The 26,385-nt window shown below is 43.9% G+C and overlaps 1 protein-coding gene across 3 annotated transcripts; it reads left to right on the forward strand.

Moving 5' to 3' along the window:
• The first annotated feature begins 238 nt into the window (after nt 1-238).
• LOC125312104 (gamma-adducin-like) lies at nt 239-23,496 on the forward strand. 3 transcript variants are annotated; one of them, XM_048270632.1, is made up of 15 exons: nt 239-387; nt 3,941-4,190; nt 6,998-7,088; nt 7,524-7,675; nt 10,507-10,587; nt 12,614-12,763; nt 13,187-13,324; nt 13,538-13,636; nt 14,168-14,362; nt 14,953-15,183; nt 15,465-15,581; nt 19,050-19,139; nt 19,227-19,341; nt 19,773-19,868; nt 20,856-23,496. In XM_048270632.1, exons 2-15 carry the CDS (start codon nt 4,020-4,022, stop codon nt 21,095-21,097), a joined length of 1,968 nt encoding a protein of 655 aa, XP_048126589.1. In that variant the 5' UTR covers nt 239-387; nt 3,941-4,019; the 3' UTR covers nt 21,098-23,496. The 3 variants fall into 3 exon arrangements, with proteins under 3 accessions (XP_048126589.1, XP_048126590.1, XP_048126591.1); XM_048270633.1 differs by having other exon boundaries at nt 6,998-7,046; XM_048270634.1 differs by lacking the exons at nt 6,998-7,088; nt 7,524-7,675.
• Nucleotides 23,497-26,385: the final 2,889 nt, after the last annotated feature.

Consider the following 26,385-nt stretch of genomic DNA (forward strand, 5'->3'; position numbering starts at 1 on the left):
AGGCGTAGAGAGAGGGAGAGAGAGAAGAAGGGGTAGAGAGAGGGAGAGAGAGAGTGGACTGGTGGAGAGAGGGAGAGGGTGCAGGCGTAGAGAGAGGGAGAGAGTGAAGGGGTAGAGAGAGGGAGAGAGAGAGTGGACTGGTGGAGAGAGGGAGAGGGTGCAGGCGTAGAGAGAGGGAGAGAGAGTGGACTGGTGGAGAGAGGGAGAGAGTGAAGGGTTAGAGGGAGAGAGTGGGCGAGAGAGAGAGAGCCTGGGCGATAGAGAAACAGGAGAGATTGCACTCAGTGTCTAAATACAGAACCATCACTTTGGTCTTCTGTTACAGTATATGTCACTTAGGACGGATTTTATTGCAGCCCCTGAGAGTGGACTTTGGAAGGGACTAAGGTTTGTGCTCAGATGTGCACGTGTTGGCTGAGTGTGTAAGTGTGTGATGTCTTAGTGTGTGTGTGATGTCTTAGTGTGTGTGTGATGTATTTGTGTGTGTGTGTGTGTGATGTCTTAGTGTGTGATGTATTTGTGTCTGATGTATTGGTAAGAGTGTGATTTGTTTGTAAGCATGTGATGTATTGGTATGTGTGTGTGTGTGTTTGTGTTGGTAAGTATGTGAATGTTGGTGTGTGAGAGTTGATAAGTGTGTGTGTGATGTGTTGGTAAGTGTGTGATGTGTTGGTTGGTGTGTGAGTGTTGGTGTGTGTGCGTGTTGGTAATTGTGTGGTGTGTGTGTGTTGGTAAGTGTGTGATGTGTTGGTGTGTGTGTGTGGCGTGTTGGTTGGTGTGTGTGTGATACATATGTTTAGCTATGTAGTATACCAGCCTTGTGAAACACAGGTAGAGCTGTCTGTAATGTTGTGAAAGTGCATTTGAGAGGAACACTAGGGGATAAATTGGAGTGGGCTTTGTTGCTGGTATTACTGGTATCTAATCACTGCGTAAGTATCGGTAAAAATGCAGGCCAGACGTCTTTTCAACTCAATTTGTCTTTATCCATTCTTAAAGGCGGAGTCAGGTATTGCGCAGGGAGTCACGTTTGTTTGTAAAAATAAATGTACATTATATTTTAACTAAGTACCAAACGAAACATGCGAGAGAGGTAGCTCACCCCTGCCTTCACTATTCCCAGAGAGGTAGCTCACCCCTGCCTTCACTATTCCCAGAGAATTGGCAGGTAGCGGTCATGAGGAGATGGTTGCTGAATGTGACTGACAAAAAAATGCCATGGGCTTGAAATCACGAAAAATCCCTGACTGCACCTTTATATTAATGCTTCCAACCAGGCAATGTGCATGTGACGCTATGGGTGTGTGTGTGAAGATGTGTGAAGATGTGTGGTTTCACAAAATCAGCAGAATAAGGGGTAAATGCTTACTAAACACTGCATAAGCATAATACACAATACAATGCTTACTAAACACTGCATAAGCATAATACACAATACAATGCTTACTAAACACTGCATAAGCATAATACACAATACAATGCTTACTAAACACTGCATAAGCATAATACACAATACAATGTTAGTACAGAAGGTTAATACAGAATGCCATTACAGTATGCTCTTAAGGGCAAGGTCAGCAAAGAGCCTAGCTACAGTATTAACACTAGTAACAGCATCACTAGTGAAACGGGGTCACACCTATGTTCACCGGGTCCTATGTTCCCCGCTCGGGGTTATGGTTAGGGTTTTAAAAAAGGGTCCTATGTTCCCCGCTCGTGGTTAGGGTTAGGGTTATAGTTATGGTTTTAAAAAAGGGTCCTATGTTCCCCACTCGGGGTTAGGGTTATAGTTATGGTTTTAAAAAAGGGTCCTATGTTCCCCGCTCGGGGTTAGGGTTATAGTTATGGTTTTAAAAAAGGGTCCTATGTTCCCTGCTCGTGGTTAGGGTTAGGGTTATAGTTATGGTTTTAAAAAAGGATCCTATGTTCCCCGCTCATGGTTAGGGTTAGGGTTATAGTTATGGTTTTAAAAAAGGGTCCTATGTTCCCCGCTCATGGTTAGGTTAGGGGAACATGATATTTGGTGGAGTGGGTGACTGTGAGTGCACTGGCCGATTGGATCCAACCACACCAACAAGGAGGGGAATAAGGGTAGGAAAAGGTCAACTGTCTAGAAATAAAATAATATATAAATAGAGAAATATTTAATCAGGAAACTATGTATATTTGAAAAGGGGGAAGAAACAAAAGAAGAAAAATAAATAAATAATTGATGAATAAATAATTAATAAATAAATACTTGATAAATAAATAATTGATAAATAAAGGGTTAAGATGAGGGGTTGGGTTTAGGCCAAGGGACTGGTTAGGATAAGGGGTAGGGGGCTGGAGTTGGCCTAGGGGGTTGAGATTAGCCTGAGGGTTAGGGTTAGTTGTAGGCGTTGATGTGGGGGCTGGGGTTGGCCTAGGGGTGGGGGTTGGGGTTAGGCTAAGGGGTTGGGGTTGGAATTTAGCCAAGTGGCTGGAGGTTAGGTTAAGGGATGGGGGTTGGGGTTAGGCTAAGGGATGGGGGCTGGGGTAGGAATTTAGCCAAGTGGCTGGAGGTTAGGTTAAGGGGTTGGGGTTAGGCCAAGCAGCTGGGTGGGGTTAAAGCTGGGGCTAAAAGCAAAAGAAACAGGTAAGTGCAAGAATTGGGGCTGGGGGTAAGGGGTAGACTAAAACCAGGAAAAGTGCTACAAGTGCTAAAAATCAAAAGTGCTATAAGTGCTAAAATCAAAAGTGTAAAATTCATGAAAACAACCTTTGAAAATCGACACGACACTGCAAAAAATAAAAGCTCATGGTTAGGGTTAGGGTTATGGTTTTAAAAAAAGGGTCCTATGTTCCCCGGTCCCATACAAAACGGGGAACATAGGACCTGGGGAACATAGGACCCGGGGAACATAGGTACGCTCCCAGTGAAACAGCAAATACATTAGCATGCTACATTACCAATCTACATTACCAATCTACATATCAGGCTACAATTAGCCTGCTTTACATCCATCTCACTATTACTGATTCCCTTTAACATACTGTATATTTATTTCTCCCTTACACCAAACATACATATCAATCCATAGCTGCTACATGTGTAAAACAGCATAGCTTCAGTAAGTATAGCTTGCCGTCTAGCCCTTAGCTAAGCTTAGCATTAGACATATTAGCCTTAATAAGATAATTATCCTAATTTTTACAGGACAATTAAACACCTTAACATAGTGATTACCACAGACAATGGTATGAATTAGCTGTAGGCGTAGCCTAACTGCAGCTCACAGCCATACGCAGAACTCAGAAATATAATTTATTTAACTTTGATCATTTTAAACATTTCACTGATGCTTGCCTGATCTACAAGGTTTTACATGGGCTAGCACCTCCCCCACTGCGCCAGTTCATATACTGTAGCTGAAAGAAAGTTGGGTAACACTTTACTTGACGGGTGAGTTCATAACACATTCATAGCAGCTGTCATAAACTGCACATAAAGCATTCATGACTGAGACATGACTCAACATTCATACCAAACCTTTCATGAATGTGGAAGACAGAACGACAACAACTTGTCAAAATAAAAGCCCAACAATCGCAAAGCAGCATTGCCGTTTTGATCACATCATCTTTCCAACTCCGGTTTATTTACAGCTTGTCTGTTAATGAAGCACTGTCCTATTAAATAAACAAATAAATAAAATACAACTTCGCCACGTCATTGTTAAATGGACGTATCACAGTAAGGGTCAATTTACCATCAGGCCTAAGAGGGCACTATTCCACAATGTCCATATATTACTCTGATCGGGGGTCGCATAACGGGGTCTGAATTAAATAAGTTAATTAAAAATATGTAGAAATAGTTTCTGTGAGTTAAGTGTTTGAGAGTGTGGGTGTGTGAGAGAGAGGCAAAGTGTGTGTGTGGGTATATATGAATCTCTAAGCCGTTGTCTTATCTTTACAGGCTTCACCTGACACACTGGAGTACCAGAAGAGTGTGTGTGTCTGGCAGAGAGTGAGTTAGTGTGAGTGTGTGTGTGCTGATGAGTGTGTGTGTGATTCAAGAGAGGCCACAGGTGCCCTCCACACTGGATCTCAGCCATCAGGGTTGCCATGCCAACAGCAACCCAGAATGCAACAGAAGCACAGCCTGGTCTCCTGACCTGCAAGGCGATGTGGAGCAGAGGACAGTTACACACTCCCCCCACAGCCCGGTACGCACACACACACACACACACACACACACACACTCCCCCCACAGCCCGGTACGCACACACACACACACACACACACACACACACTCCCCCAAGCCCCGTACACACGCGCTCACACACACACACACACACACACACACACACTACCCCGATAACCAGTATGCCCACACACACACACACACAGCCCGGTACAATAGTTGTCCACACACACACACACACACAGCCCGGTACAATAGTTGTCCACACACACACACACACACAGCCCGGTACAATAGTTGTCTGGGTCTTGTCCAGTTTCTCTGTCTGTATTGTCATTTTGTATTCCATCGTGTTTGCTCCCCATGTTACTTCCTGTTGCCCTTTCCTTTGTTTACTTTTGGCCTTTGTCTACTTCCTGTTGCCCTTTCCTTTGTTTACTTTTGGCCTTTGTCTACTTCCTGTTGCCCTTTGTTTACTTCCTTTGTCCTGTTCCATGTGCTTCTTTGTTCATCTTTGCCATGTGCTTCTGTTGTTGCTTGTGCCTGTGTCTTCACCTCCTCTCCTGTTCCTGATTATTAGTGTTACTTTAATCCCTCCAACCAGGCAGTGCGCATGTGACACGCGCGCGCGTGTGTGTGTGTGTGTGTGTGTGTGTGCAGTGGCGCCGCCAGGCGTAATCCTGTACGCACTGTGCGTACAATTTTTCACCGCTTTATTCTTGAAAATCATTCAATATTACAACAATAAAAATAGCTTGTGTACTGTCTTAATTGAAACATGCTTCGCGCACAAATGATAGTCTATGTTTAGGGCAAAGAGAATGGACATCTCAACATAAGGATACTATAGAAGAAAATGATTGGTGTAAACTTTGTCACGACATGATGAGCAGTTCTGGCGCTTAAAAACAACGTTACATTCAGGTGCTTAACAGTAAAAGGCGCACTGTTCTTAACAGTTATGCTGAGGGCAGTGAGATTAGGCATTGCATCCTATAGTCACTCTGTTTGGAACATCGTAATTCGGGTTTCAAGATTGATAAGATTCAGTTGATGCTAGAGTATGGATCATCTCAATGTTTGGGACAAGCAAACAGCAGTGTAAGCAAATCCGTAATGCATTTAAGGCAATGTTCACGTCACGTGAGCCAGAGCCGATATGGCCAGAGCTGCTTGCTCTGTAAAGGTATTTCTGTCCCACCCAAATTGCGTTAAAATTGTGTGTTTAACAGCCAGAATTAAAAAAAAATTCACGGGGGTGAAATCTCCCTCATCTCAGAAATGTTAAAAATCTTGAAACACCTCTATGTGTAGGGTAGCCATGCAACCGTTCTTTTTTTCTTTTTTTTTTGGGGGTCAGCGTCCTGGGCCAAGATGCGTACCCTGTGTCGCTGTGTGTGTGAAGATCATGTTCCTGATTATTAGTGTTACTGGTTCCTGCCTTATGTTCGCCTGTGCCTTGTGGTCTTACTTAAGTTCTGTGTATCTCATCCCTCATGTCTCCTACTGCTTGTTCACATGCTGTAATGTTGTCTGTTTCTTGTCATTGTGAACCCAGTTTGTAAGCAAAGATTCTTGTTTGTTTCAAAGTTCACTTTGATCACTGTCTCTGTCGTCCATTTGCGTCGTCATTTAAACATGTCACAGTAGTATGTTGTTGCACAGCAGTCATGATAAAGCTAAAATGTAGAAATTGGGAAACTTCTGGTTTAAGTGCCGCAGTTCTACAGCAAGTGACTGCTGGCATCTTAGGATTTTCGAAGCGCTGCACACACAGGCAAAGATATGAGTGCGGTCCTCTTTCAACATTCAATTACGTTACATTTCATTGTTTTCAAACTTCGCTGCTGCCGTCATGTCGATTATGATTCAGTTCTTTGTTTGTTGGCGCCGCTCAGCAAAATCCATTGTTTATATTTATTATCCAGTGCATGTCAGTTAAAAACGAAGATTCTAGAACAGAGCTCTATTCTAGAATCTTTGGTTAAAAATGTCTGTGCTGATGTGCGTGGCAAGTGACAGCACACTCATGTCCACGGCTATTTGTGGAGCGCTTGAGGATGGGGGGTTGGGGGTTGTTAGGATGAGTTACAAGACTGACGCCTTAAGGGGGGGTTGGGGGTTGTTAGGATGAGTTGGGGCGGGGACTGGCGCCTTAAGGGGGTTGGGGGAGGTTGGCGTTGTTAGGATGAGTTGGGGCGGGGACTGACGCCTTAAGGGGGGGTTGGGGTGGGGGTTGTTAGGATGAGTTGGGGCGGGGACTGACGCCTTAAGGGGCTGGATAGCTGCTCTCTGGCTCGAGGAAGCTGTGAAAACCAGCCCACGCGTACTTCACTGGTTTCTGTCTTATATAACCATCCACCCCCACACACAATCTCTCACTCTCTCTCTCTCTCTCACACACACACACACACACAGCCCTGCAGTTACACAAGTTCAACTTACACACACACACACACACACACACCTTACACAGCCCTGGATGTACTCTCCTCCCACACACACATCAGACACAATAGCTTATTTAGCCTTAGCATCATCACACACACACACACACTTGGACCTGAGGATGCCCACATAGCTGAGAGTAGAGAAGAGACTTCATGTCAGATGGGTATTTGAGTGCCTGAGAGAGAGAGAGAGTGTGTGTGTGTGTCTGTGTATATTGTGTGTTCGAGAGTGTGTGTGTGTGAGTTAGGGACAAACAAATTCTGATGAGAACTTACATAAGCACATCACCATGGAAACACTAGAGAAACCAACAAAGGAGCATTCTCACTGTGTGTGTGTGTGTGTGTGTGTTCGTGTGTGTGTGTGTGCATTTTGCAGGCTTTTAAGGCTGAGCTGGAGGGGGTAGTTGGTCACCTGAACAAGAGCAGTGAGTTTCTCACTAACATCACAGATCTCATCCACTCTCAGAGTGAGTCTCTCACATTCAACACACATGTTTATGCACACATACACACACACACACATGTTCATACACACATAACTTTCCCACACACACACACACACACACACACACACACACATTCATACACACATAACATACACACACAAACACTCACTTACTAACTCACATTCCCATGTGTGGGTGTCATGGAAATGGATGGTCTATGGGTCTAATGGAACTCTAATGGAATGTCTGTCTGCAATGAGGAATTTCCTGCTGCAGTCTGACACACACACACACACACACACACCCTGCTGCAGCCTCAGAACACATACACACACACACACATACACAATGAGTGGTCATCACAGATCTGGGTTTGAGGTGTGTGTGGGTGTATAATACATTAATAAATGTGGTGTGTGTGTGTGTATGTGTGAGCCTGTTTGTGTTTGATTGAAGGCCAGAATGCAGTGTGTGTAGTGAATGATCTATACCAAGCAGGTTGCTATGGTTACTCTCGTCTGGAGCGACAGAATCGTTGCAAATTGGCATCTCTCCACAGACTACTCCACCTGTATGGATGGTCCAGCCCGTCTCACACACACACCACTGTAAGTCATGTGCACGCACACACACACACACACACACCACTGTAAGTCATGTGCATGCACACACACACACACACCACTGTAAGTCATGTGCACGCACACACACACACACACACACACACCACTGTAAGTCATGTGCACGCACACACACACACACACACACACACACACACACCACACATCACTGTATGTCATGTGCATGCACACACACACACACACTGAGCTGTGACTGTAGGCCTTTTCACACAGAGATCACGCTAAATTTGCGGGAAGAGCGGACGTCTTTTTGCCGTCTTTTTGTGTCTGAAAGCGAGGTGAAAATTTGCCGGCCTGCTGATCTGTTCACATGATGCGGCATTTTGGGGAGCCAGGAGGCAGGATCAGCTATAGTAAATTAAATTGTGACGTGCAACAGGGGGCGTGTAGAGTGATAGTCGTAGGCCATATGTACGTGGGCTTTTAGATAGGCCTACAGCAGGTGTGTGATTTCAAAAACCATGGCGGGAGAACCGACTAGCTTGCATTTGCTTTGCTGTTGCTGTTAGAATGTTAAATTCTTGCGATAGATGTCTTCAGACAATAAAACGTAATTTGGAAGGGAAATTGAAGAGAAGAGTTGCCCCTTGCCTTGGCCGTACAATGTACTGTGCGTACAATTTATTCATGAAATCGTTCAATATTACAATAATACAAATAGCTTGTGTACTGTCTTAATTGAAACATGCTTCGCGCACAAATGATAGCCTAGGGCAAAGAGAATGGACATCTCAACAAACAAAGTTTGGGACAACCAAACAGCAGTGTAGCCAAAGCAAATCCTAATTGTTAGGTTACCATAGCTGTATTTTCTCTGGGAAATCGCGACATAAGCACATTGTTTCTTTTTTCTTTTCGTTCTTGTTTGCACGTTGGGTAGTGAAGCGATAATGCATTTAAAGCTGTAATGTGAGCCAGAGCCGATATGGCCAGAACTGCTGCTCTGTAAAGGTATTTCTGTCCCACCCAAATTTGCTCAACTGCTTGCGAAGTAGCCTATTCATCACAGACATCACATGTATCACACGAAGAGCTTTTTCTCAGCCTTTAAACGATGTTAGTGGTTAGTTGTTGTGTGTAAGCGGTTGAGAAAAGTAACTTTAATTTAATCATATTTTTTTTTTTTTTTTTTTTTTTGCCTCCCTACCCATTCATCTTGGTGGAATGCTTAGCGAACTTTCCCTAGATGCCTAGATAAGCATTAGCCTACAATCAGAGGATATACATATAGGGCAGACAGACAGCTCATGAGTTCATGCTTTGTTTTATCGCTGGATTTTAAGATGGCCTATTATGGCAACTGATTGCATTCAAAGCTACATCAACTCCTAGCAGGCATTGAATGACTGGAGACTTTGTGAATTTATAGATTGACATAATGTGCTGTCTCTGCCGATTGCTGCTTTTGATCAGTTAGATTTATTTGCAATCTCCTGTGGTGGGCTGGACATAGCATTGAAATGCCTGCCCAGATTCCCCTTCCGCCTTGACCCATTCACACTGGTGGCGGAACAGAAAAACTCGGCAAAATGTCTAGGGGGCTTGGTAGTAAATTTGGCGAGACACTTTCCCTTAGTTCATCGGTCTATGTGAAAGGGACAGTCGTTCCGCGATTCTACATAAAATCGCGGCGATTTTGCCAGTGTGAAAGGGCCTTGTGAGTGGTCACTTCTTGAGTCACATGACTAGCTGGGCTGTGCATCACCCAGAGCGTAGAGAAGCTGATGCTCCGCTAGCAACACACAGATCCAGATCATTTGAGTCTAGGCCCAAACAATGTGGTGGCATCTACCTAAAGTGTGTGTGTGTGTGTGTGCATCAGAGCTCTAACCCCTGTGTGTGTGTGTGTGTGTGTGTGTGTATCAGCTCTAACCCCTCTGTGTGTGTGTGTGTGTGTGTATCAGCTCTAACCCCTCTGTGTGTGTGTGTGTGTATGTATCAGCTCTAACCCCTCTGCGTGTGTGTGTGTGTGTGTGTATCAGCTCTAACCCCTCTGTGTGTGTGTGTGTGTATCAGCTCTAACCCCCCTGTGTGTGTGTGTGTGTATCAGCTCTAACCCCCCTGTGTGTGTGTGTGTGTGTGTGTGTGTCTGTGTGTGTATCAGCTCTAACCCCCTGTGTGTGTGTGTGTGTGTGTGTGTGTGTGTGTGTCTGTGTGTGTATCAGCTCTAACCCGTGTGTGTGTGTGTGTGTGTGTGTGTGTGTGTGTGTGTGTGTGTGTGTATCAGCTCTAACCCCCTGTGTGTGTGTGTGTGTGTGTGTATCAGCTCTAACCCCCCTGTGAGAGTGTGTGTGTGTGTGTGTGTATGTATCAGCTCTAACCCCTCTGTGTGTGTGTGTGTGAGAGAGAGAGTCTGTGTGTGTGTGTGTGTATCAGCTCTAACCCTTTGTGTGTGTGTGTGTGTGTCTGTGCGTGCGTGTGTGTGTTTATGTATCAGCTCTAACCCCTCTCTGTGTGTGTGTGTGTGTGTGTGTGTGTGTATCAGCTCTAACCCCTTTGTGTGTGTGTGTGTGTGTGTGTGTCTGTGTGTGTATCAGCTCTAACCCCCCTGTGAGAGAGTGTTGTTGTGTGTGTATCAGCTCTAACCCCTCTCTGTGTGTGTGTGTGTGAGTGTGTGTGTGTGTGTATCAGCTCTAACCCCTTTGTGTGTGTGTGTGTCTGTGCGTGCGTGTGTGTGTGTATGTATCAGCTCTAACCCCTCTCTCTGTGTGTGTGTGTGTGTGTGTGTCAGCTCTAACCTGTGTGTGTGTGTGTGTGTGTGTGTCAGCTCTAACCTCTCTCTCTCTCTCTGTTCTCAGATGCGCGTCAGTAAGGGGGTGGATCAGCTCCTAACCCTGCCCCTGGGACTCTCTTTCTCTGAGGCCACAGGAGCCAGTCTGGTACGCACCTGTGTGTGTGTGTGTGTGTGTGTGTCTGTCTGTGTGTCTGTGTCTTGTATATGTGTTGATGTGTGTGTGTGTGTGTCTGTGTCTTGTGTATGTGTTGATGTGTGTGTGTTGATGTGTGTGTGTGTGTGTTTGTGTGTATGCGTTGATGTGTTTGTATGCTCAAACATGTGTCTGCATGTGTATGCTGATGTATGATGTGTTGTGTGTGTGTGTGTGTGTGTGTGTCAGGCAAAAGTGGATCTGTCAGAGTGTGTGTGTGTGTGTGTGTGTGTGTGTGTGTGTTTCAGGTAAAAGTGGATCTGTCAGAGTGTGTGTGTGTGTGTGTTTTTCAGGTAAAAGTGGATCTGTCGGCTGTGAGTGTGAGTGTGTTGAGTGTGTGTGTGTGGATGCTAATGTGTGTGTTTCAGGTAAAAGTGGATATATCAGGGTGTGTGTGTGTGTGTGTGTGGATGCTAATATGTGCGTGTGTGTGTGTTTCAGGTAAAAGTGGAACAGTCGTAGTGTTAATTTTGTCACCTATTTTTAATTTAGTCTTAGTCTTAGTCTTGTGACGAAATGTCCTTTTTAGTCTTTGTCATATTTAGTCATTCAAATATCATTTTTGTTAGTCAAGTTTTTGAGTGGATTCAAAGTCTCCTCATTTTAGTCTAGTTTTAGTCAAAGAAAGCTAAAAAAGGTATCTTAGTCTTAGTCAGTTTTAGTCAACACATTTTAGTCTTTTTTTTATAACAAATTATTTCTGATTACCATTTGAGTCAAATAGTGTTTCACACATCTCAATTTTCCAACAATATTGTGTGTCCACAGGGCTACTTGTCTGTTATAATTACTCATTCTGAGTCAGTCAGTATGTTTACATGCACAGGTAAGTCGAGCTACAGTTATAGTCGGCTGGGATTTGACCATAGACAGTAAAAGATTTAACTGGACTACTGTCATGATAAGTAGACCAGTGTTTCTCAAAGTGTGGTCGGGAATCACTGGTGGTCCCCGCAGCTATCCCAAGTGGTCCTTGAGCAGGCGTGGCAAAATATAATATAGATGAGTTGTTTGCAATATTGAACCAACTTGTATGTAAAAACAGTTCTGCAACACTGTCTATGTAAGATATGCCATACAGTATGAAAATCATACAGTATGAATCCACACAATAAGCAAAGTGCAAAGACAATAAGCAAGGTGGTTCAGTGAGTAGGCCTATTGTGTAGACTAATTATAGGCTACTGTTGAAATAGGTCTGATCTTTTTTTTAGCTAGGGTTAGTTAAGTGGTCCTGAAACTGAAAAGTTTGAGAAACACTGTCATTGAATAAGTATTAATGTTTTACTCCCTCACTAGATGGCGATATCGTAAACCCAACACACAGAGTCTCCATCTTAGCCATAGCTAACTTTGCTTGCTTGAACTTCCCATATTAGCTTACTTGCTAGCAAACTTTGCATCATCAGTCTAATTAGTTAAATAGTTGACATTACATGATGAAACATTTTTTAGGTATGGGACATTCTGGGGGATGTTAATTTGTATGAGAGAAGCTTCAACTTCTGGGTATGTAGCATTGTGGCATAAAGCTTGGGTAGTTAGCTTGCTAACTCTGGCAGAAATCTCAGTGTTCTTGTTCCATGTAGTTTCATGTTGCAGCAACAGCACGTAGACTAGCCTACAGGAAAGCTGTTAATTATGAACTCATTAGAATATTTTGAAAACATAACAGTTAGATATTCTGTCTTCTCATTTTGTAGAGCTAAAATGAAGAGATTTTATCTTAGTTTTTCTTTCATGCAAAACATTTTAGTCTCATCTTTTTTAGGTCAACAATAATGCATCTTAAGATAGTCTTAGTCAGTGTTTCAGGACATTACTGCCGCCTCACATCGTCTGCCTTAGTCATGAAAAAAAAGGTCGTTGACGAACATATTTCCTCTCGTCTCGTCTGACGAAATTAACACTAGATCAGTGTGTGTGTGTGTGTATGTGTGGATGCTAATGTGTGTGTGTGTGTGTGTGTGTGTTTCAGGTAAAAGTGGATCTGTCGGGGTGTGTGTTGGACTGCGGCTCTTCAGGCGAGGCTGTTCTGGCTTCAGAACTCCAGCTACACACACACATCTACTCCTGCCGGCCTGAAATCCGTTGTGTCATACACACACACACTCCATCCACTGCTGCTGTAAGTACACACACACACACACGCACATACACACTCCATCCACTGCTGCTGTAAGTACACACACACACACACACCACACTCCATCCACTGCTGCTGTAAGTATACACACATGCATACATACACACACAGTGACACACACCCACACTCCTGCCATTGCTGCTGTAAGTACACACACACACATAAACACAGTGACACACACACACTCCTGCCACTGCTGCTGTAAGTACACACACACACACACACACACACACACACACACACACACAGTGACACACACCAACACTCCTGCCACTGCTGCTGTAAGTACACACACACACACACACACACACACAAACACAGTGACACACACACACTCCTGCCACTACTGCTGTAAGTGCACTCACACTGTGTTAACAGTCTTGTGTTGTCTTGTGTTTGTGTCAGGTCTCATCCATGAAGTGTGGAATCCTGCCCATTTCCCATGATGCTCTGCTTCTAGGGGAGGTGTCGTATTTCAGCTTCGTAGGAAATGATGTGGACGAGAGAGAGGAGCTTCAGAGGGCCCTCGGACCAACTGCAAAGGTAGCACTCAAACAGCACCACTAGCCTACAATTAGCCAAATACTCAGTTTGAGCAAGTAGCAGAAGTAAAAATGTTTATTGTGTGACAGTTCTAATAAAACTATCTGTGTGTGTGTGTGTGTGTGTGTATGTATGTATGTGTGTGTGTGTGTGTGTGTGTGTGTGTGTGTATGTGTGTGTGTGTGTGTGTGTGTGTGTGTGCTTGTACATCAGTTGCTGGTGCTGAGGGGGCACGGTGTGTTTGCATTGGGGGTGACTCCTGAGGAGGCCTTTCATAACATCTACCGCTGCCAGCAAGCCTGCGAGACTCAGGTAAGAGGTAACTAACCCCTTTGTGTGTGTGTGTGTGTGTGTGTGTGTGAGAGTGAGAGAGAGACTCAGGTGAGACCCCTAACCCTGTGTCTGTGTGATAAAGAGAGATGAACAGATTTGGGGGGTACCCCTAGCTGTGTGTGTGTGTGTGTGTGTGTGTGTGTATGTGTGTGTGTGTGTGTATGTGTATGGATGTATGTGTGTGTGTGTGTGTGATAGAGAGAGAGAGAGGGAGAAAGTGATTTGGGTGGTACCCCTAGCTGTGTGTGTGTGTGTGTGTGTGTGTGTGTGTGTATGTATGTGTATGTATGTATGTGTGTGTGTGTGTGTGTGTGTGCGCGTGTGTGTGTGTGTGATAGAGAGAGAGAGAGGAAGAAAGTGATTTGGGTGGTACCCCTACCTGTGTGTGTGTGTGTGTGGGGGGGGGGGCTGTATCTCTCACCCAGATACCGTTGGCAGTTTACAGTCGGTCACAACCACAGATGCACTAACTGTGTGTGTGTGTGTGTGTGTGTGTGTGTAAATGAACAGGTGAATGCCTTGGCCTGTGCTGGTGGAGTTGACAAGCTGCTGCTACTGGACAGAAAGGAGTATAAACCAGACACACACACACCTCCAAACACACACACCCCTGCGGACTCCCTCGCCTCCACTGGTGACGCGTCACCTGTCTGGAAGACAGGAGAGGCGGAATTTGAGGCCCTTATGAGGATGCTCGACAGCCTGGTATGTTACCATAGCAACCCTCAGGCTTCACATTTTACCCAATCAGACTAGAGAGGATGTGTTCTAGAAAAGAATTGACAGATTGCTTAGTTACTGTAGTTGCAATGGAGAAAAGATGACTGTTGCAGCCAGGCTTCACCAGACTGAAGCACAACTCAAGCAGAGCTTCTGCAGAGCAAAGGTGCTGCGCTAAATGTACAAATAGAAGATGGGTCTATGTTTTTAATACCACTGACCACATACCACTGTCCCTTCTGATATAGCCAGTTCCATCTTCCAGCTAATGGTTGCAGGCAGCATACACTCCACTATCATTAATGGTGTAGTAGTGGAAGCTAATAGCTAATGGTTACAGCATACACTCCACTATCATTAATGGTGTAGTAGTGGAAGCTAATAGCTAATGGTTACAGCATACACTCCACTATCATTAATGGTGTAGTAGTGGAAGCTAATAGCTAATGGTTACAGCATATATTCCAAATGCTGCGCTACGCTTGCCTGTCTGGTGTAGCCTGGCTGTTACGGGAGGACTGCAGACAGTTACGTACAGTATCAGAACTTATGGACACTCTGGTCCATGTTGCTAGGGTTACCGGACAGGCTACACCTACCGGCACCCCGTGGTCAAGGAGATGCCACGGAGCCGAAGCGCCGTGGAGATTCCCGCAACCGTGACATCCAGGGGTCGGGACATGGAGATGATGTTTCCATGGGGACCAGAAGAGGGATTGGATCAGCAGCATCGGGAGAGAGCACTGTGGCTAACGTCACCAAACAGCTACCTGAAGCTCACTGAACCACAGACAACCCGCACCACGGTACTACACACACACACTTTATCCCACACCTGTGCATGCTGATATGTGATGTGTGTGCTGATATATGATGTGTGTTTGTGTGTGGTTGCTGATACGTGGTGTGTGTGTGTGTGTATTCTGGTGTGTGTGTGTGTGGTTGCTGATATGTTGTGTGTGTGTGTGTGTGCGTGTGTGGTTGCTGATACATTGTGTGTGTGTGTGTGGTTGCTGATATGTTGTGTGTGCGTGTGTGTGTGTGTGTATTCTGGTGTGTGTGTGTGTGTGTGTGTGTATGGTTGCAGTGGAAGAGGGCTGATGACCCCAGCAGCTGTAGAGGGACTCCAATCCGCATTGTCCACCCCAACCAGTTTGTGCCCCTCAACACCAACCCTTCTGAGGTCCTACAGATCAGGAACAAGGTGAGGATGCTAATGGGATACTATTATGTGTGTGCGTGTGTGTGCGTGTGTGTGTATGTGTGTGCGCGTGTGTGTATGTGTGTGTACAGTGGGTCCCAGTTAAGTTTGGACGGGTTCCTTCAGGAATCACGCACCCCATATTCTCAGCAGAAATGGCACAAACTGCAGTTGACACAAACAACCACAAGGTGTCACTTTGGAGTTCTGCCTCTACTATTTTTGATGCGATCTGACTTACTGCTTCTATGATGCAGTTTCCAAGTCAGTAGAACAATCAGAGAAAGCTGAGCCATTACCAAACATATATGATAATACAATAGCGTGAGTTTATATATCTTATACCCTATTTGTCACGGTTACTTATAGATTTGATAGTGTAGCGATAAAGCATGAGACTTTCAGCGGGGCCGCGGGAACTAAATTGATCACGGTAGTTTAAGCTTACACTTGACAAAACATTCTAATATGAAAATGTAGATGCAATTGTTGTAAGATGGTGCAGCAAGAAAGCACCGTGTGCAGGGATGGAGAGAGAGAAAGCGAGAGGGGAAAGGCCTATGTGTGTTAGAACTTGGCGTGTGGAAAAGTGCGTGCTGTTGAGACTGGAGGCGATTCATATTCAAAATAATGCAAAAAAATAAAATCCGCAGATAAAACCAATTATCCTCATTCATTGCAACCGCGCAGCATGCCTGCTTTGCCGTTCAAAAGCGAATAAGATATCAAAGCACCTTTTTGCGTTTGAATGTAGCACGATTTTTAACAGCTAGACAAATGATTTAGCTAATTGATTATAGCCTGTACACCAGCAATTGTTGAACATTTACCTGTACAAGTACATTGACAGTAGCCCAGCCTAACAAGCATGTTGCATGTTGTAGGCCTACTGTAGAAATTTCACTTAAATTGCAACCGCAACATGCCTGCTTGCCGACGTTCAAACGACAACGAAAAAGATATCAAAGCAACAAGTGTTTTTTCTTTTATTTTTGAGCACAGTGTGGCTGAAATAAAAAAAAAAAACAGCCTATAACAGTAACATTTTCAAATGCAACTTCTATGCCTACAGTATTAGTTAACAACTGATCAATATGCATTCATGGACTGACATTGATGAGAATAAACTGCAGTCAATAATGTGCATAACAATGTCCATAACACATATCACCACTAAAATTAACTGTGGCTAAGAAAGGTACTGTGTGTGTGTGTGTGTGTGTGTGTTGAGAGAGAGAGAGAGCTGGTACGTACACCCACCCACCCCCGCAAAAACAAATTCACGCGTGTAGGCCCTACAATATTTGTCCGTTTCTCGGTTTTAGGTCCGTGCATTGCAAAAAAGGTAGCCTACATAACATAACAATATCCACATGCAATAATACAACAACAACGTCTACGATGACCTATTCATTTGGACAAATTGATACAGCCCTATAGCTAAAGTTACCTTTAGTTTTGTTCTAGCGTCACGGTGGCGTCTGGCTTTAAACAGCTGTAATCTAACGTTCTGACAAGCACACCAATTGCCTACCTTGTTCTTGCCCATCTGGAATAACTCCTCTAGCTTGGCTGCCTCCATCCTTTTCTGTTTTAGTTGTTTAAACTTGTGATATCCATAACTAGTGAATTAGCCCAACATTGTGTGCTGATAACCATATATAGATAGCCGAGTAAAAGAAAACAACAAGTAGCCTAGTTGTTGCCTCGTCGCGTATTCTGTCTCCTGCTCAAACAAAATGTGTACACGTTAATTTTGATAACGTGTTCACTAACTTCTGTGATAGAAAATTGTAAATAGCCTGATGGAATGCAGCTAATGGGATACTGTGCATAGTTGGGAAGGTATGGTGAGCCAATTTGGTGTGATACACATTACACACACACAAGGGAAGTTTTCTCTCGTTGTTGAGGGACTGACGTGCGGGCCGTTCAAAATCATCGTACGGGCCCGTGCGAGAGACGCCGGTGCAGCTCAGATGTCTTCTTAATTTTCTTTATTCTTCAGTAAAAGGTGCAGAACATTATTAAACTTTGACTAACGTTTCGATGTGTCGATGTTTTTGACTAACGAACATCGAAACGTTAGTCAAAGTTTAATAATGTTCTGCACCTTTTACTAAAGAGCTGCACCGGCGTCTCTCCTTCTCTCTAACATTTTGTGGCTTTTGGCTAAAATCATTTGAGTTTCACTAGTCACATGTTTTAACAAGCAACACTTGTTATTGAACTAATAACAGACGTGTGTCGAAAATTGACTTTATTTTCCATACGGAGAAATAACAAATAATATGCAGAGTCTAACCAAGGTCAATCTTGCCAAAAAAGCCCTCAAACCTGAAAACACATGAGGCAAAAGTGCAAAACATCACAAAATGAACTAAACTAACACGCGCATATTTTTGTATTGCAATCATTGTACTGTAGCCTACAGTTGTAACAGCGTAACAATCGTTTACTCCCCGTGATCCATTATAAAGAGCGTTTAACGTGTCCCAAAAACAGCTATCAATTAATCACCAAACGTCTTATAAACAAGTATTGCCAGGAGCAACACCTTGCAAAAAATTATAACAATAGGCCTAAGCCTTTATATGGCTCTGCTCCTGCCTAGATTCGAACTCAGAACTGCCTGAAAGTTGCAGACCTGTTCTGGAAATACGTGCATTAACCCACTCGACCGTCAGACAACGCTATCTGCTTCGAGTAGGCCTATTGGGTAGGACTGTAGCCTACACTGGTTGCTGTGGCACAGTCTTGAGTGACCGAATTCGTTTTTCTTTGTCATATGAATGCTGTCATTTTGTTAACATTACTGTTAAGGAGATGCTGTAGGCAAAGTCTATATTTCAACCTCGTTAGTGTAGTAAAAAAAATCAGAACTATTCACAAGGTTTCTGGGCAGCATATTTATGTTCTATTAGCAAGCGAACTTCTCATGACTACCGACAAAGTAGCCTACTGCCAGCTGACGAAGCTCTCATTTTAAAACATTACTGAGAGACAGGCACTGTACAATAAAGAAATCTTGCCACTGAATCCAAAACTATGTTTAACATTATGTACAAAGCTTAGGCTACAGTGGACTAGCATGTTGCAGGGGCTGCTAAAAACACAGAGAAACGACTGAAAACTTCGGCCAATCACAGCCCTTGCTGTCGAATCGCGCCGTCTGGTTCGACCGTGGAGGCATACAGCAGACTATGCTGCCCCCAAGCGGCTGCAGTTTTACTTACATTTAACCCAGCTGCTTGAATCACCATGATCGTGAATGAAGTGTCAATTTTTAACTGGGACCCACTGTATGTGTGTGTGCGTGTGTGTATGTGTGTGTGTGTGTGTGTGTATGTTAGATCGAAGATCAGCGCTGGGTGGATGTTATGGCTGCAGGACCGTAGTTTTAGCTGCCCAGAGAGGGAGTGTGTGTATGCTAATAATGTGTGTGTGTCTGTGTGTGTGTGTGTGTGTTAGATCCGAGATCAGCACTGGGTGGATGTTATGACTGCAGGACCCCGGTCTCAGCTGTTGGCTGGAGTTCCGCCTGATCAGAAACCAGGACCGGTAAGTCCTTGTGTGGTCACTCAGAACCACACAGTCATCACGCCATGTCATGTGATGTTGCCTAGGTGACCTGCTGTTTCTACACAGGCTTTCATTTATGAGGATGAATCTGCTGAGCCCCTCCCACCAAACCCCTTCAGCCAATCAGATGCTGACCTGGAGGAATACAAAAGCCTAGTAGAACAGAATCAAAGTCAGCAAGGTAGAAATCCATAACACACACAACCACACACATACACACACACACACACACACACACACACATCACACACACACACACACACACAAACTCACACACACACATCACACCAAAACAACATACACATCACACCAAAACACTAATACTGTACACACAAACTCTAAAACACTACAAGAGAAAACACATATCACATCAAAACAGTAACACACACACACACACACACACACGACACCCACACACCAAAACACTAACCCGATGCAGCAACCCGACGCAGAACCATAAAAGGGTCACAACGGTGTAGGAGTGCCGGTGACGCCATGGAGTTGCCACAGAAGCATGTAACAGCCTTAACACACACATGGCCCCATGGCCTATATTGACTCTTTTGTACTGTGTAGATCCATGGCCTATATTGACTCTTTTGTACTATATAGATGGCGATGACGCAACAGAGGCTGAAGAGATCAGCACATTTGATGGGTCAACACTCTCACTGTCTCTCTCTCCACTCAACAGCCCTGTCAAGGAGGGTAAGATGCACACACACACACACACTCAAACACACACTCATAACCGCTGACACACACTGATAACCGCTAACTACTACTTCAGACACAGTCAACCACTAACACAGACGCACACTCATAACCACTACTTCAGTTGTATCCATTAGCTGTTAGCTTCCACTATACCATTAATGATAGTGGAGTGTATGCTATATCCTACACAATTAATGATAGTGGAGTGTATGCTATATCCATTAGCTATTAGCTTCCACTACGCCATTAATGATAGTGGAGTGTATGCTGTATCCATTAGCTATTAGCTTCCACTACACCATTAATGATAGTGGAGTGTATGCTATATCCATTAGCTATTAGCTTCCACTACGCCATTAATGATAGTGGAGTGTATGCTATATCCATTAGCTATTAGCTTCCACTACGCCTTGATAGGCTGCAGAGATATCAACCTGACTTAGTATGCTAAATTACTAGCCACAGCCCGACAGGTGTCATAATACCAGTTTCGGCCATGGGAGGCGGTATGTGGGCAATATAACCGCCAACCAAACTGCAATACACGTTTCTCGGTTGTTACTCTAGGGTAGACCAACTCACTTTCTGGAGGTATACTGCCCCCCATCTTTAATGGAATGTGGAGTATGAATTGATTTTTTGGCAGACATTACACGTGGCACCTTTAATGATAGTGGAGTGTATGCTGTAACCATTAGCTATTAGCTTCCACTACACCATTAAGTGTATGCTGCCTGCAACCATTAGCTATGAGCATTCATCCTGTCTAATTGTTCTGTTGTTTTGTATGATTAATATTCTTTCATAACGTTAAATTAACAGTTATGATACATGTGAATTTGTATGATTGCACGCAGTGTGGTGTGTACATGTTAAGTTGTATGTGTTACAGTATGTGAAGTAAAATATAATTGTGTTGTATCTGATTTGTCTAGTACCTCTACAGATGTTGAATTGCTTCGTTGTGTGTGTGTTTAGAGGGAATGCCACCTCTGGCCGACCTTGAAGAGGACCTTAGTGAGAGCATCACATACCTCAGCGTGGACCTGGAAGTCACCATTGACAAGACAACACCACAGCCCCTTGAAAGTAATGAGCAGACGACCACCCCAACCACAGAGACAACTGCTCTCCCCGACAACCACTCCAAACGTTCCAAGAAGAAGAAGAAGTTCTTCACCACCTCCTTCTTCAGGAGGACCAGGAAGAAAGATGTCTGACAGGACATCAGAATCCACTCTTCAATAATGGGAACAATTATATAATTACACACACATGGGGTTAATGTCGATATTAGATAACGTAGTTCAAGGTTAATTGACTGATGTTGAAGAAGAAATCTATGATTTTGCAACCTGGGCCATATTTGTATGTTTTTAGGTACAAACTTTCAGTGGGGACCAACGCAATGAGAATCAGTGCAGTTTCGAACTAGCATGCCAACTGGTGGCTAAACAACGCTATCCTGCAAAGGCAAGCTAACGTAAAATCCTGTATGTCTACTCAGTCAGTATAGTTGCTAGTTAGAACACTAATTTGAAATCATGGGTTGTCATTGTTTTTGTTCCTACTGAATGTTTGTACCTAAAGTAGATAATAGACATTTTGTTTTAGTTCAGCAGTTAGTTTTAGTGGAGCTGCTACCCTGCTTGAGGCTGGGGTGCAGTGCAAAGGGCAGTCTAAATGAGGAATTTGGGGTTTGGTGTCTCAGTGTGTTCCAGCTGTCCTGTAAAATAACATTCACCAGGCTGCTTGATGTCTTACGGTACAGTCACATGCTACCTGTGCTTGCTGATGGGCTTTCCTGACATTCAGGGTGTGACTGCCTTGAAGCGAGATTGAAGGGTCACCAAGACAGACAGCGCTGCTAGCGGGCAGTGGAGGGTAGTTAGCTTGCTAACTTGCTAATGTTAGATAGTTGGCTCACACATCATTTCAAATGTGTTTTGGGGTTACAATAAGGGCTTTTTAGAGTGTACTTTGTTTATTTCTTGCTAATATTTAAATCATTGTATAAAAAAGCCAAACAAATGAGCTTTATCCATATATGGCCATCTTTATCCATATAGGACAATCTACTAAACCAGAGAATTTTTAATAAATGGGGAGAGCTTTCACTATCAGATCACTTTCTGTTTCCAAAACTGGCTGCAGTAAGCCTATGGAGCTTCACTGTCCAATCAGCAAGTGAACAAAAGTAAATTTAAGCATCTAGTCCCATAGACCCCATTCATTTTGCACTCGCACCCCCTAGTACTAGAACTGAAACCAGTTTCAATACAACGGGAGGGAATAGGAAGTGAACAGGCTCGTCGTAAGCTGGCTCTGACTAAACTCAGTTCGCCATCTTGATTAATGTTGAGAGCCATCTTTGCTCATTTGCATTTGATTGGCTGACGCTTGCGATGCCGTTTGAATTTTTTTTTCATCTTTTGCTGCAAGCAACACAACGTTACACTCCCACAATTCAGTGTGGTAACGCATGACGTTGGCCCATGGAGGGTGAAAGACATAAGACACTGTTAAGACAGTGTTAACACATTTAACTGAAGTTTGTGAATGTACTGCTAGTGTGTGAATGTGTGTTAGTGAGAGACAAAGATCTAGACTAGACTAAGACTACAGACTATCAGTTAGCATTGCCAGGCTAGATGTTTAGCCTATGCATATAGTATAACATACAAACATCCTAGAGTAATCATACTGTAGATCCTGACTCTTTATGTTGAACTGGTCACAAAAAATATGTGTATTATTGATGTTATTACAAGTGTCAATTGTAGACAGCAGCATATAGTCTAGTAGTCGGCATTGGACTCAACTCTACAATTTCAGACATGGGAAGTGGAAGTGCTAGTAAAGAGGCTAAAACCCATGGGCGCTAGCTTTGGTCACTAAACCTGTTCCATTTAGTCCAGTAACCCCCTCTCTTTAGGTGTCTGAGAGTGAGTTTTACCCACTATACTGCTCTGTGCCCACTAACTGCCATAGCCATAGGGGCAATTCCGCGGAAAATGTACTTTTTGTCACATCCATAACGCCAGTGAAATGCCTTGGTATTTGTATGATGTGAATGATAACATTATTTTTTTGTGCATTTTTTCTCATGTACATTCTTCAGCCAAAAATAGCAAATGCTCAAATTTCATGTAATCATTCACATGTTATTGGTGTTATGAATGTTACAAAAAACGTAATTTTCCATGGAATTGCCCATAGACTACACTCTGTCCCACAGAGTCTGGCTAGCTTTAGACCTGTGCTATTTCAATCGGATGTTTCAGGGGTTCCAGTTTGAACAGGCAGGAGTGAAATTGAATGCCTTTGCTATGCATAATAATTATCTAAATATATGTGCTATTAGTCCCCTGAATGCCCAAACATATTTATTTGCCATTATTGTTTTTGTTTGGTCTGGGCTATGTTAGAACTAGAAAATGCACCCATGGCGTCCACTGCCATTTTGGACAACTGATGTACAAGCTTGTTTGTGGAGATGTCAACTAAAATGTTAGCCTGACGTAGTCATACTCAATTCTAGTCAGAATATGAGTCTGATGAGTCTGCACTCAATTAGATAGACCTAACCAATCAGAGCAACAAAATAACTTACCGTGAGGTGTAGGAAGAAAACACACGAACCATCCTTCTTCTTCTATATCCCCTCCGTTTTAAAAAATAATTCTGTTGAACAGTGATATGCTACAAACATGTTAAACAGCTGGGAAAGGCTGTCGCAAATCCCTCGAACAGGTGGTCAATCAGAGATTTCAAACGAACGAGGGAACATCAACCTCATTAAATAATATGAATTTTCCATATGGGGTCTTAAAAGCCATGTATCCTTCTAGCCACAGCGTTTTTGTTTTCAAACATAAGCCTAATCAAAGCGTGCTCAGATGACGTGATAGACCAGGCGCTGTTGCTCACCTGTCCATCATCGTAAAGCCTGATTTGATTGGTCCGCCCGATATAGGGCGAGCATACTTCCACCACAATGGAACAATGCCAGACCGAACTTCCCGACCTCAAATGTTGTGGACGGGACTAAGTTCGGAATGGCACCCAGGCTACTAAAATGTAATAATTACTCAGAGTGAGAGCCCAAACACATACAGTATACTCAAAGTAAAAGCCAAGCACATACAGTATACTCAGAGTGAAAGTCCAAACACAGGCACTAAAAAGGCAGCATTGTAGGCAGCCGTGGCCCACTGGTTAGCACTCTGGACTTGTAACCGGAAGGTTGCTGGTTCGAGCCCCGACCAGTGGGCCGCAGCTAAAGTGTCCTTGAGCAAGGCACCTAACCCCTCACTGCTCCCCGAGCGCCACCGTTGTAGCAGGCAGCTCACTGCGCCGGGATTAGTGTGTGCTTCACCTCACTGTGAGTACACTGTGTGCTCTTTGTGTTTCACTAATTCACCGATTGGGTTAAATGCAGAGACCAAATTTCCCTCACGGGATCAGAAAAGTATATATACTTATACTTAAAGCAATATGGCTCTGGAAGGTGAATGGTCAGAGAAGCATGAGGGAAGGCCAGGAGATAAACATATCACCACCACCCAAACAGGAAAAGACACTTTGAATGCTGGGTACTTTTATTTTTATTTTTTTCTCTGAATGACCGACAGTAGTCTTCAGGTTGTAGGTGGTCCTGTAATGTTGTGAGGAAATAGTCTCGATGGTGGTCACCCTGCAGTGAGACCAGTGAGATGCTGTTGAGTCCAGCAGTGGTCACTCTGCCTGGATGCCCATCAAGCCTATCCCTCAACTCCAGAAAAAACTTTCTGCAGGCTCCTCCAGCATTCTGTTAGCCTGGCGAGCCAGACCCACATTAAAATGTGGGTTCGCAGTGCTCAGTCCGAGGGGCGGGATAATCAGTTGCCTTTCAAATTCCCTCTGCACGCAATAGGATATTTGTTTTCAAGTAGCAGGGAATTCAAGCTAAACCGTTGCAATTCTGCCATCAATCATTATGTTAAGCCCACCAAACGACTCTGTACACGATTTCAATGACCTGATTAAGTTTCGATTTCTGGAGCTCACAAGCCAACGGAGAGTTGCTAGACTAGCCCTGGCAGCAAATTTAATTTGCTGCCGCTAGGGGCGCGTCTAGATTTCTAGGCTAGCATTCTGTCACAAACTGGAAAGAACACTCCCTCTGGCCTTGTGCCACATGATGTCTACTAACCCTACGTAGTCCTCCATGTTGTTTTGCTTCCTTTGTGTCACAGTAGTGTGTGCATGTGTATGTAACTTGTGTTATGTTGACTCGAACACGTTGCACAGCCCTGCACCTGGCCGGATTTGAACCCGCAACTAGCAGGCCCTCTGACTGGCAGGTGTGCATGCTAGCAAGGAGGCTGAATCCCAAGGAGGCCCATGGATGTTATCATCTGTCGCTAACACATCTTTGACTGGCAGGTGGGCATGCTAGCAAGGACCATAGACTATATACAGTCTATGGCAAGGATGCTAAAGCCCATGGATGCTAGCGTCTGTCGCTAGCAAGGAGGCCCATGGATGTTATCATCTGTCGCTAACACATCTCTGACTGGCAGGTGGGCATGCTAGTAACAACGCTAAAGCCCATGGGTGCTAGCGTCTGTTGCTAGCAAGGAGGCCCATAGACTATATACAGTCTATGGCAAGGATGCTAAGGCCCATGGGTGCTAGCGTCTATGTTAAGGGGTCAGTAGGGAGGTTTACTTGCACACTGCACAGCTACCGAATCAGCTGGCTACTGTGACACATATTTATATTTAGGTGTTCAGCTCTTATCCAGAGAGATTCACAGAGTAGACTTTCACCAGACACTTCACTGTGTAAAATAGTGCAGGGAGAGGCCTACAGTGCATCACAAGAACAGCACTTTACTGGGGAGCAAAGATTCTAGAGCGGAGCGCTCCGCTCTAGAATCTTTGCTGTGTAGTGTAGTGTAGGGGTTCAGTGCATCACCAATTCAGCATTCCAGTGTGGAATCGCATCATAAGTACAAAACTGACCATTTTCCATGACCCATTAAAGCCTCTGACTATATCCAGCCTCACAGCAACTCAAATCCCAACCAAATTGTATTGGAAAGTGAACTATTTATGTTTTGTAAAAAGTGTTTTAATAAATTGAGAAGTGTGACTAAAATTGAGAATTATTTTACAATTTAGTGTGGGATTTTGCTATTTGAGTGACAGGTTTCAGAAATCTTGTGACATGGAACATTTTTGTGTGTAAGCAGTTAAATTAAACTGTAATATGCTGTCTATTTCAGGAGTTTGTGGTTTCATTTAATCTATTGCTCTAATTCTAATTCAATGTATTGATTTTCTAATTGAATATTCAAATACAACAACATACATCTGTTGTTACAGATTGTTACACGGATGAGACGTAAACCGAGGTCCAGACTCACTGTAGTCTTTAAAGATCCCATGGCACATATCAGAGTAGGGGGGTTCCCCGGTGTCCTGGCTAAATTCCCAACCTGGCCCCCTAATCAACCCCCAGT

This window comes from Alosa alosa, chromosome 18 (assembly GCF_017589495.1).
Source record: "Alosa alosa isolate M-15738 ecotype Scorff River chromosome 18, AALO_Geno_1.1, whole genome shotgun sequence".
NCBI lineage: Eukaryota > Metazoa > Chordata > Actinopteri > Clupeiformes > Clupeidae > Alosa > Alosa alosa.

Bases quoted from the DNA above. Each gene is read 5' to 3' on its own strand.
- LOC125312104 (XM_048270632.1), top strand. From the start codon at position 4,020: ATGAGTGTGTGTGTGATTCAAGAGAGGCCACAGGTGCCCTCCACACTG. The intron at 4,191-6,997 runs GTACGCACACAC...TGCATTTTGCAG, and splicing joins CACACTCCCCCCACAGCCCG to GCTTTTAAGGCTGAGCTGGA. The intron at 13,325-13,537 runs GTAGCACTCAAA...CTTGTACATCAG, and splicing joins CCCTCGGACCAACTGCAAAG to TTGCTGGTGCTGAGGGGGCA.